The sequence below is a fragment of the Salmo salar genome, chromosome 17, assembly GCF_965601325.2.
Source record: "Salmo salar chromosome 17, fSalSal1, whole genome shotgun sequence".
NCBI classification, from domain to species: domain Eukaryota; kingdom Metazoa; phylum Chordata; class Actinopteri; order Salmoniformes; family Salmonidae; genus Salmo; species Salmo salar.
Genome location: NC_138307.1, coordinates 79,811,619 through 79,823,516, shown reverse-complemented (window position 1 = coordinate 79,823,516; position 11,898 = coordinate 79,811,619). Strand labels below are relative to the sequence as shown.

The 11,898-nt window shown below is 43.2% G+C and overlaps 1 protein-coding gene across 1 annotated transcript in view; it reads left to right on the top strand.

Moving 5' to 3' along the window:
• LOC106596602 (receptor-type tyrosine-protein phosphatase beta) overlaps positions 1 to 11,898 on the top strand; it is a 102,955-nt gene that overhangs the window by 74,290 nt on the left and 16,767 nt on the right. The window contains 5 exon segments of the mRNA XM_082964236.1: positions 5,765 to 5,870; positions 6,457 to 6,537; positions 11,141 to 11,158; positions 11,349 to 11,430; positions 11,625 to 11,715. Of these exon segments, the coding sequence (XP_082820362.1) occupies positions 5,765 to 5,870; positions 6,457 to 6,537; positions 11,141 to 11,158; positions 11,349 to 11,430; positions 11,625 to 11,715 (378 nt within the window).

The following is an 11,898-nucleotide window of genomic DNA, read 5'->3' as shown; positions in this document are numbered from 1 at the left end:
TGTCTGATAAAAAAATAAAAATCTTAACAAGACAATCTGTATAATAAAACAAATCTCTGACCTTTCCAACCTGTTCTAAACTTACATGCAGGTGCACTGATTAAATGCTGCCCATGTACTTTAGCTCATCCATGACTCAAAATACAATGCATTCGGAAAGTATTCAGACCCCTTGACTTTTTCCACATTTTGTTACGTTACAGCCTTATTCTAAAATGGATGAAATCGATTTTTTTCCAGAAATATTACATTTAAATAAGTATTCAGACCCTTTACTCAGTACTTTGTTGAAGCACCTTTGGCAGCGATTACAGCCTCGAGTCTTCTGGGGTATGACGCTACAAGATTAGCACACCTGTATTTGGGGAGTGTCTCCCATTCTTCTCTGCAGATCCTCTTAAGCTCTGTCAGGTTGGATGGAGAGTGTCGCTGCACATCTATTTTCAGGTCCGGGCTCTGGCTGTGCCACACAAGGACATTCAGAGACTCCTGCGTTGTCTTGGCTTTGTGCTTAGCGTCGTTGTTGGAAGGTGAACCTTCGCCCCAGTCTGAGGTCCTGAGCGCTTTGGAGCAGGTTTTTATTAAGGATCTCTCTGCACTTTGCTCCGTTCATCTTTCCCTCGATCCTGACTAGTCTCCCAGTTCCTGCTGCTGAAAAATATCTCTACACATGCTGCCACCACCATGTTTCACCGTAAGGATGGTGGCAGGTTTCCTCCAGACGTGAAGCTTGGCTTTCAGGCCAAATAGTTCAATTTTGGTTTCATCAGCAGAGAATCTTGTTTCTCATGGTCTGAGAGTCTTTAGGTGCCTTTTGGCAAACTCCAAGCAGGATGTCATGTGCCTTTTGCTGAGGAGGGGCTTCCGTCTGGCCACTCTACCATAAAGGCCTGATTGGTGGAGTGCTGCAGGGATGGTTGTCCTTCTGGAAGGTTCTCCCATCTCCACAGATGAACTCTGGAGCTCTGTCAGAGTGACCATAGGGTTCTTGGTCATCTCCCTGACCAAGGCCCCTTTCCCCCGATTGCTCAGTGGCCAGGCGACAACCTCTAGGAAGAGTCTTGGTGATTCCAAACGTCTTCCATTTAAGAATGGTGGAGGCCACTGTGTTCTTGGGGACCTTCAATGCTGCAGAAATATGTTGGTACCCTTCCCCAGATCTGTGCCTCAACACAATCCTGTCTCGAAGCTCTACAGACAATTCCTTTGACCTCATGGCTTGGTTTTTGCTCTGATATGCACTGTCAACTGTGGGACCTTATATAGAGAGGTGTGTGCCTTTCCAAATCATGTCCAATCATTTGAATTTACACCAGGTGGACTCCAATCAAGTTCCAGATATATCTCAAGGATGATCAATGGGAACAGGATGCACCTGAGCTCAATTTCGAGTTTAATAGCAAAGTGTCTGAATACTTATGTAAATAAGGTATTTCTGTTTTTATTTTTTTATAAATTTGCCAACATTTCTAAAAACCTGTTTTTGCTTCGTCATTATGGGGTATTGTGTGTAGATTGATGATGGAAACAAATGTTTTATACATTTTAGAATAAGGCTGTAACGTCACAAAGTGTGGAAAAAAGTCAAGGGGTCTGAATACTTTCAGAAAACACTGTACACTGGCAGTAACAGCCACCTATTACAGCAGTGAGATTGTGTTGTGTGCAAGTACTCTCATCCACTGATTTAGACATTAAACCCTGCAGTGCTATCTGAGAATATAGTGCTTTAATCTCCTGCTCAAATGGTTCCTATTTCTCACTCACCTCTGCTCTGTCTTAAACATTGATCCATCACATATAGAACCAGTAACATGGAGAAAATTAAAACAACTCACTCTGCTCCCCTGATTCAAATAAAAGATTGGGGAAGGGATGCAAAAGTTTTGATAGAGGACACTAACTAGTAGTCACAGTAAGGGGTTTATTACTATATTCACTGTCACAGTAAGGGGTTTATTACTATATTCACTGTCACAGTAAGGGGTTTAACTACTATAGTCACTGTCACAGTAAGGGGTTTATTACTATAGTCACTGTCACAGTAAGGGGTTTAACTACTATAGTCACTGTCACAGTAAGGGGTTTATTACTATAGTCACTGTCACAGTAAGGGTTTATTACTATAGTCACTGTCAAAGTAAGGGGTTTATTACTATAGTCACTGTCACAGTAAGGGGTTTATTACTATAGTCACTGTCACAGTAAGGGGTTTATTACTATAGTCACTGTCACAGTAAGGGGTTTTATTATTACTATAGTCACTGTCACAGTAAGGGGTTTTACTACTATAGTCACTGTCACAGTAAGGGGTTTTACTACTATAGTCACTGTCACAGTAAGGGGTTTATTACTATAGTCACTGTCACAGTAAGGGGTTTATTACTATAGTCACTGTCACAGTAAGGGGTTTATTACTATAGTCACTGTCACAGTAAGGGGTTTTACTGCTATAGTCACTGTCACAGTAAGGGGTTTATTACTATAGTCACTGTCACAGTAAGGGGTTTATTACTATAGTCACTGTCACAGTAAGGGGTTTATTACTATAGTCACTGTCACAGTAAGGGGTTTATTACTATAGTCACTGTCACAGTAAGGGGTTTATTACTATAGTCACTGTCACAGTAAGGGGTTTATTACTATAGTCACTGTCACAGTAAAGGGTTTATTACTATAGTCACTGTCACAGTAAGGGGTTTATTACTATAGTCACTGTCACAGTAAGGGGTTTATTACTATAGTCACTGTCAGAGTAAGGGGTTTATTACTATAGTCACTGTCACAGTAAGGGGTTTTATTACTATAGTCACTGTCACAGTAAGGGGTTTATTACTATAGTCACTGTCAGAGTAAGGGGTTTTACTACTATAGTCACTGTCACAGTAAGGGGTTTTACTACTATAGTCACTGTTACAGTAAGGGGTTTATTACTATAGTCACAGTAAGGGGTTTTATTACTATAGTCACTGTTACAGTAAGGGGTTTATTACTATAGTCACTGTCACAGTACGGGGTTTTATTACTATAGTCACTGTCACAGTAAGGGGTTTATTACTATAGTCACAGTAAGGGGTTTTATTACTATAGTCACTGTCACAGTAAGGGGTTTTACTACTATAGTCACTGTCACAGTAAGGGGTTTTACTACTATAGTCACTGTTACAGTAAGGGGTTTATTACTATAGTCACAGTAAGGGGTTTTATTACTATAGTCACTGTTACAGTAAGGGGTTTATTACTATAGTCACTGTCACAGTAAGGAGTTTTATTACTATAGTCACTGTCACAGTAAGGGGTTTTATTACTATAGTCACTGTCACAGTAAGGGGTTTTATTACTATAGTCACTGTCACAGTAAGGGGTTTATTACTATAGTCACTGTCACAGTAAGGGGTTTATTACTATAGTCACTGTCACAGTAAGGGGTTTTACTACTATAGTCACTGTCACAGTAAGGGGTTTTATTACTATAGTCACTGTCACAGTAAGGGGTTTATTACTATAGTCACTGTCACAGTAAGGGGTTTTATTACTATAGTCACTGTCACAGTAAGGGGTTTTACTACTATAGTCACTGTCACAGTAAGGGGTTTATTACTATAGTCACTGTCACAGTAAGGGGTTTATTACTATAGTCACTGTCACAGTAAGGGGTTTATTACTATAGTCTCTGTCACAGTAAGGGGTTTTACTACTATAGTCACTGTCACAGTAAGGGGTTTATTACTATAGTCACTGTCACAGTAAGGGGTTTTACTACTATAGTCACTGTACCAGTAAGGGGTTTATTACTATAGTCACTGTCACAGTAAGGGGTTTATTACTATAGTCACAGTAAGGGGTTTTACTACTATAGTCACTGTCACAGTAAGGGGTTTATTACTATAGTCACTGTCACAGTAAGGGGTTTATTACTATAGTCACTGTCACAGTAAGGGGTTTTACTACTATAGTCACTGTCACAGTAAGGGGTTTTATTGCTATAGTCACTGTCACAGTAAGGTGTTTATTACTATAGTTACTGTCACAGTAAGGGGTTTTACTACTATAGTCACTGTCACAGTAAGGGGTTTTATTACTATAGTCACAGTAAGGGGTTTTACTACTATAGTCACTGTCACAGTAAGAGGTTTATTACTATAGTCACAGTAAGGGGTTTTATTACTATAGTCACTGTCACAGTAAGGGCTTTTACTACTATAGTCACTGTCACAGTAAGGGGTTTTACTACTATAGTCACTGTTACAGTAAGGGGTTTATTACTATAGTCACAGTAAGGGGTTTTATTACTATAGTCACTGTTACAGTAAGGGGTTTATTACTATAGTCACTGTCACAGTAAGGGGTTTTACTACTATAGTCACAGTAAGGGGTTTATTACTATAGTCACTGTCACAGTAAGGGGTTTTATTAGTATAGTCACTGTCACAGTAAGGGGTTTATTACTATAGTCACTGTCACAGTAAGGGGTTTATTACTAAAGTCACTGTCACAGTAAGGGGTTTTACTACTATAGTCACTGTCACAGTAAGGGGTTTTATTACTATAGTCACTGTCACAGTAAGGGGTTTTATTACTATAGTCACTGTCACAGTAAGGGGTTTTACTACTATAGTCACTGTCACAGTAAGGGGTTTATTACTATAGGCACTGTCACAGTAAGGGGTTTTATTACTATTGTCACTGTCACAGTAAGGGGTTTTACTACTAGTCACGTCACAGTAAGGGGTTTATTACTATAGTCACTGTCACAGTAAGGGGTTTATTACTATAGTCACTGTCACTGTAAGAGGTTTTACTACTATAGTCACTGTCACAGTAAGGGGTTTATTACTATAGTCACTGTCACAGTAAGGGGTTTTACTACTATAGTCACTGTCACAGTAAGGGGTTTTATTACTATAGTCACTGTCACAGTAAGGGGTTTTGCAACTATAGTCACTGTCACAGTAAGAGGTTTATTACTATAGTCACTGTCACAGTAAGGGGTTTTATTATTATAGTCTCTGTCACATTGGAGAACACTAAACATGATGACAGACTGACCAGGGAGAACACTAAACATGATGACAGACTGACCATGGAGAACACTAAACATGATGACAGACTGACCATGGAGAACACTAAACATGATGACAAACTGACCATGGAGAACACTATTACTATAGTCACTGTCACAGTAAGGGGTTTATTACTATAGTCACTGTCACAGTAAGGGGTTTATTACTATAGTCACTGTCACAGTAAGGGGTTTTACTACTATAGTCACAGTAAGGGGTTTATTACTATAGTCACTGTCACAGTAAGGGGTTTATTACTATAGTCACTGTCACAATAAGGGGTTTATTACTATAGTCACTGTCACAGTAAGGGGTTTTACTACTATAGTCACAGTAAGGGGTTTATTACTATAGTCACTGTCACAGTAAGGGGTTTATTACTATAGTCACTGTCACAGTAACGGGTTTTACTACTATAGTCACTGTCACAGTAAGGGGTTTATTACTATAGTCACTGTCACAGTAAGGGGTTTTACTACTATAGTCACAGTAAGGGGTTTATTACTATAGTCACTGTCACAGTAAGGGGTTTTACTACTATAGTCACTGTCACAGTAAGGGGTTTTACTACTATAGTCACTGTCACAGTAAGGGGTTTATTACTATAGTCACTGTCACAGTAAGGGGTTTATTACTATAGTCACTGTCACAGTAAGGGGTTTTATTCATGGATTTTTGTGTGTTATTGTTTTCTCTCCCAGAGCCCCTTGGCGGAGTCATCGAGGGCATCAGCGCTGGAATGTTCCTCATCGGAATGTTGATCGCCGTCATCTCCCTCCTCGTCTACAGGCAGAGAGTCCGTAAAGTGTGAGTGTCTGTCCAGGACTGGGATGTTTAACCTTGCCTGAGACCTGAAGACCTGTGTTACCTCTCTGGGATAATGCCTAGGCTTTAGCTCAGTGGGTTAACACAGTTTGATACTCCTTTGGGGACACAAACAAAAATAATGCTGGAACTCACATGTAGATGTATATTTCATCTGTCTTGAGCTATTAGAGCTACAACACACTGATTTAATGGTCAGCATCATCAATCTCAGTCTACCAATGATGTCTAACCTTATTGTAGAGTCCAGAACCTATCATTTATCACGCTAATGATTGTGTAATTAGGAATTATGTATAAATGACTGAAGAATGAGTAATTTGCTGCTGGACAGACGTGTGTGTGTGTGTGTGTGTGTGTGTCTGTGTGTGTGTGTGTGTGTGTGTGTGTGTGTGTGTGTGTGTGTGTGTGTGTGTGTGTGTGTGTGTGTGTGTGTGTGTGTGTGTGTGTGTGTGTGTGTGTGTGTATTGTGCTACTCATTCGGGCAAATCTAATACATTTTTACAAATTGAGTTAAAAAAATATATAGATTTATAGTTGAATTGATTGCATGGTTGTGTGTACACAGGGCAGTACAGGAGAGCCCAGTGGTACGGATGAGCATGTGGAAGCAGGGGCCTACATCAGGGATGTATGTTGGAGTCAGAAGGTGAGACACACAGAATCCTTTTTCCCTTTATACGCTTCCCCTTGGTGACATCATCCGCAATCATAACATTCAGTTTCACTGGTAGGTGGATAACATGCAGGTCTATTTACCAATCAGACCCAGTGACCAAGCTAGCGTAGCTACCCTTCACCAATGACCAAGCTAGCGTAGCTACCCTTCACCAGTGATCAAGCTAGCATAGCTACCCTTCACCAATGACCAAGCTAGCGTAGCTACCCTTCACCAGTGACCGCTGCAAGCTACCCCCCGCCGCAGCGTAGCTACCCCCCGTGCCGCTCGAGCCCCCACCATGACCAAGCTAGCGTAGCTACCCTTCACCAGTGATCAAGCTAGCATAGCTACCCTTCACCAATGACCAAGCTAGCGTAGCTACCCTTCACCAGTGACCAAGCTAGCGTAGCTACCCTTCACCAGTGATCAAGCTAGCATAGCTACCCTTCACCAATGACCAAGCTAGCGTAGCTACCCTTCACCAATGACCAAGCTAGCGTAGCTACCCTTCACCAGTGACTAAGCTATCGTAGCTACCCTTCACCAGTGATCAAGCTAGCATAGCTACCCTTCACCAATGACCAAGCTAGCGTAGCTACCCTTCACCAGTGACCAAGCTAGCGTAGCTACCCTTCACCAGTGATCAAGCTAGCATAGCTACCCTTCACCAATGACCAAGCTAGCGTAGCTACCCTTCACCAATGACCAAGCTAGCGTAGCTACCCTTCACCAATGACCAAGCTAGCGTAGCTACCCTTCACCAGTGACTAAGCTATCGTAGCTACCCTTCATCAGTGATCAAACTAGCATAGCTACCCTTCACCAATGACCAAGCTAGCGTAGCTACCCTTCACCAGTGACCAAGCTATCGTAGCTACCCTTCACCAGTGATCAAGCTAGCATAGCTACCCTTCACCAATTACCAAGCTAGCGTAGCTACCCTTCACCAGTGACCAAGCTAGCGTAGCTACCCTTCACCAGTGACCAAGCTATCGTAGCTACCCTTCACCAGTGACCAAGCTAGCGTAGCTACCCTTCACCAGTGACCAAGCTAGCGTAGCTACCCTTCACCAGTGACCAAGCTAGCATAGCTACCCTTCACCAGTGACCAAGCTAGCGTAGCTACCCTTCACCAGTGATCAAGCTAGCATAGCTACCCTTCACCAATGACCAAGCTATCGTAGCTACCCTTCACCAGTGACCAAGCTAGCGTAGCTACCCTTCACCAGTGACCAAGCTAGCATAGCTACCCTTCACCAGTGATCAAGCTAGCATAGCTACCCTTCACCAATGACCAAGCTAGCGTAGCTACCCTTCACCAGTGACCAAGCTAGCGTAGCTACCCTTCACCAGTGACCAAGCTAGCGTAGCTACCCTTCACCAATGACCAAGCTAGCATAGTTACCCTTCACCAGTGACCAAGCTAGCGTAGCTACCCTTCACCAGTGACCAAGCTAGCGTAGCTACCCTTCACCAATGACCAAGCTAGCATAGCTACCCTTCACCAGTGACCAAGCTAGCGTAGCTACCCTTCACAAGTGTCTTGCTGACATCAGATGTTGGATGTCTGACCATTTTCTCCAGCTCAATGATAAAAAATTTGATGTTGTTGAATTTGACCCCCACCTTGCTAGAACTCAGATTGTAGATAACCTTGGTTGTAGATAACCTTGTAGGTAACCATTTGTCAACAAATGTAAAACCGTAGGCTTTCGGGGCGGCAGGGTAGCCTAGTGCTTAGAGCGTTGGGCTAGTAACCGAAAGGTTGCAAGTTCGAATCCCCAAGCTGACAACGTACAAATCTGTCGTTCTGCCTCTGAACACGGCAGTTAACCCACTGTTCCTAGGCTGTCATTGAAAATAAGAATTTGTTCTTGACTGACTTGCCTAGTTAAATAAAGGTAACCCTGACCTAAACCTCGAGCTGCATGTAAGAAAGGCTGTCCAGTCCTGCTTTTATCATTTAAGAGATATAGCTAATGTCAAGTCTTTTATGTCAGCCACTGATTTGGAGAAACTTCTACATGCTTGTATTGCCTCATGCCTAGATAACTATAACTCTCTGTGTACATGTGCCAGTCCCAAATCACTCCAGTTAGTTCAAACCGCTGCAGCTCGGCTTTTAACAGGCACCAGGAAATGTAACCATATCACACCTCATCTAGTTTCTCTAAACTAGCTACCAGTCACTTTTAGAATAGATAGTAACCTTGTATTAATCACGTTTAAGGCTAGGTTTGGTTTATTCCCAGCCTATATCTCTGATCATCCATCTCCCTATGAGCCAGGACACAGCCTGAGATCCTCTGGCAGGGCACTGTGGACCATTCATCTCCCTATGAGCCAGGACACAGCCTGAGATCCTCTGGCATGGCACTGTGGACCATTCATCTCCCTATGAGCCAGGACACAGCCTGAGATCCTCTGGCAGGGCACTGTTGACCATTCATCTCCCTATGAGCCAGGACACAGCTTCAGATCCTCTGGCAGGGCACCGTGGACCATTCATCTCCCTATGAGCCAGGACACAGCCTGAGATCCTCTGGCAGGGCACTGTGGACCATTCATCTCCCTATGAGCCAGGACACAGCCTGAGATCCTCTGGCAGGGCACTGTGGACCATTCATCTCCCTATGAGCCAGGACACAGCTTGAGATCCTCTGGCAGGGCACTGTGGACCATTCATCTCCCTATGAGCCAGGACACAGCTTGAGATCCTCTGGCAGGGCACTGTGGACCATTCATCTCCCTATGAGCCAGGACACAGCTTGAGATCCTCTGGCAGGGCACTGTGGACCATTCATCTCCCTATGAGCCAGGACACAGCCTGAGATCCTCTGGCAGGGCACTGTGGACCATTCATCTCCCTATGAGCCAGGACACAGCCTGAGATCCTCTGGCATGGCACAGTGGAATGGTCTGACAGAGGAGATCAGGCTGCAGATTCAGTGTCTCTTTATATCCCTGCTGAGGACACTTTTATAAAGATGATTTTAATATCTAATTTCAACTTCTGATTTTAATGTCCGATTTCAACATCTGATTTGAATGTCTGATTTCAACGTCTGAATCATAAAGAGTTGTTCATTACAACTGTACGCTCCTTGAGTTTAGAAGCACATAGAGACAAACGTGTCTTCATGTGTAATTGCACTGTAGTGAAGATTATAGGAAAGACATTACTTGAGACTTACTGAGTGACAAGCAAATACTGGAGTCACTGCCTCCCTCCTAGTCCTTCCAACTAGTGACTGACAGAGAAAAGAGATCACAAAGAGAGCACTGCTGAAATATACATGACTTAAAACCAGTGATTGACATGGGGATCAGAGCAGAGAGAAGGACTAGCAGTTCATTGATTTGACATGTAATGATAGACTGAGGCCATCTCTCCATCCTTCCCTAAATCCATCCTTCCATCTCTCCATCCTTCCATCTCTCCATCCTTCCATCTCTCCATCCTTCCCTCTCTCCATCCTTCTCTCTCCATCCTTCCCTCTCTCCATCCTTCCCTCTCTCCATCCTTCCCTCTCTCCATCCTTCCATCTCTCCATCCTTCCATCTCTCCATCCTCCCATCTCTCAATCCTTCCCTCTCTCCATCCTTCCCTCCCTCCATCCTTCCCTCTCTCCATCCTTCTCTCTCTCCTCTGCTCTCCCCTTCCCTCCTCTGTCTCTCCTCTTGTCTCTTCTCCTCTGATGCCATCCAATTTTTTTCTGTCCATCGTCACACTCACTCGCAGGGAACCTTAATCAGTATGAGTGAAGGGACAGAGAGAGACGTCATTCTCCCTGTCTCTAAAAATAGATGTGTGTGTGTGTACGTGCGCTCATGTGTGCATGCGTGTGTGTTTGTGCTGAAATAATGGATGCAATCATCCACTACGTTGTTGCAGATCGATAACAGGAAGTGGTTTAAACCACTCTGTTCTGTTGGTGAACAACCATCATTGATCCCTGGGTTTTCACTCACCAACCAGCAGGCCTTGACACAGGGGAGGGACTACCATCATTGATCCCTGGGTTGTCACTCATCAGTCAGCAGGCCTTGACACAGGGGAGGGACTACCATCATTGATCCCTGGGTTGTCACTCATCAGTCAGCAGGCCTTGACACAGGGGAGGGACTATCATAATTGATCCCTGGGTTGTCAGTCACTACTAAGAGGGGATGGACAACACAGTGAACTCCTGTCTACCTCAACACACTGTCTCTGCACCAAACACTCAGTATCTAAACATAGGTCCACCACCAACAGACAGTCTGTGTAATTTCATGAACCTTCTAGGGTTGTTGTAAACAATGTAATTGCATGTTCAGGTCTCTCTTGTGAAAGAGGTCTTCGGCCCTCCATGGGCCAACCTGGTTCAATAAAGGTTAAATTAAAATAAACGAGTAAATGTAATTTAAAGGTCATTTCAGCAGAGTGGCGTAGGTCTGTGAGGAAGTAACAAGATTAATGTGTGAGGAGAAAGGGCACTCTGAATCTCTTAGTCGCCGAAACAAAATGGAGTGTGTAACAAGATAAAGGGAAATGTGTTTAACGGGAACACAGCCGTCTGATCTTACACTCTACTGCTCTTTATTTCAGCAACCGACGCGTCTCAAGGTGCGTCTACTACATCATCCATATTATCTTCTGTCTCTATAAATCCTGGATTAAATAGGATGGACAAGTAATATTACAAGTCCTATTATCTGCCCTAAAGAAATCACAATAAATCCTGTACCATAAATGTTTTTACATTTACATTTAAAGTCTCATAAATCATTTCTCTAAGATGTCTGTCTCTCCTCAGCCCAGTCAAAGCAGCCCACTTTGAATCCCACCTCACTAAACTACAGGCAGACTCCAACTACCTTCTGTCAGAAGAGTTTGAGGTAAAAAAAAAACTTCAGAAATGATTATCTGATAAGAGATCCCCTTATCTACAAAAAATATTTATAAGTAGTTTTTAAACTTTGAAGTATTAGTTAATAAATCAATTCTTTCTAAACTCCTGTGCTTTATTTACAAGGATTCTAGCCCATGGAGCTGCTTCACTAAATCATTCATTATTTCTATTCCCCCTCAGGATCTGAAGGATGTGGGTCGTAACCAGCCTCTGGATGCAGCCCGTCTACCAGAGAACAGGGGCAAGAACCGCTACAACAACATACTGCCCTGTGAGTAGCCTACAGAGGGGATCTAAGGATTCATGACAGAGAGAGAGAGTAAATTTACTATTTCTGCTGTGTAGACGGGTCGGGACTATTCCTCTGTGTAGACGGGTCGGGACTATTCCGCTGTGTAGACGGGTCGGGACTATTCCACTGTGTAGACGGGTCGGGACTATTCTCTGTGTAGAC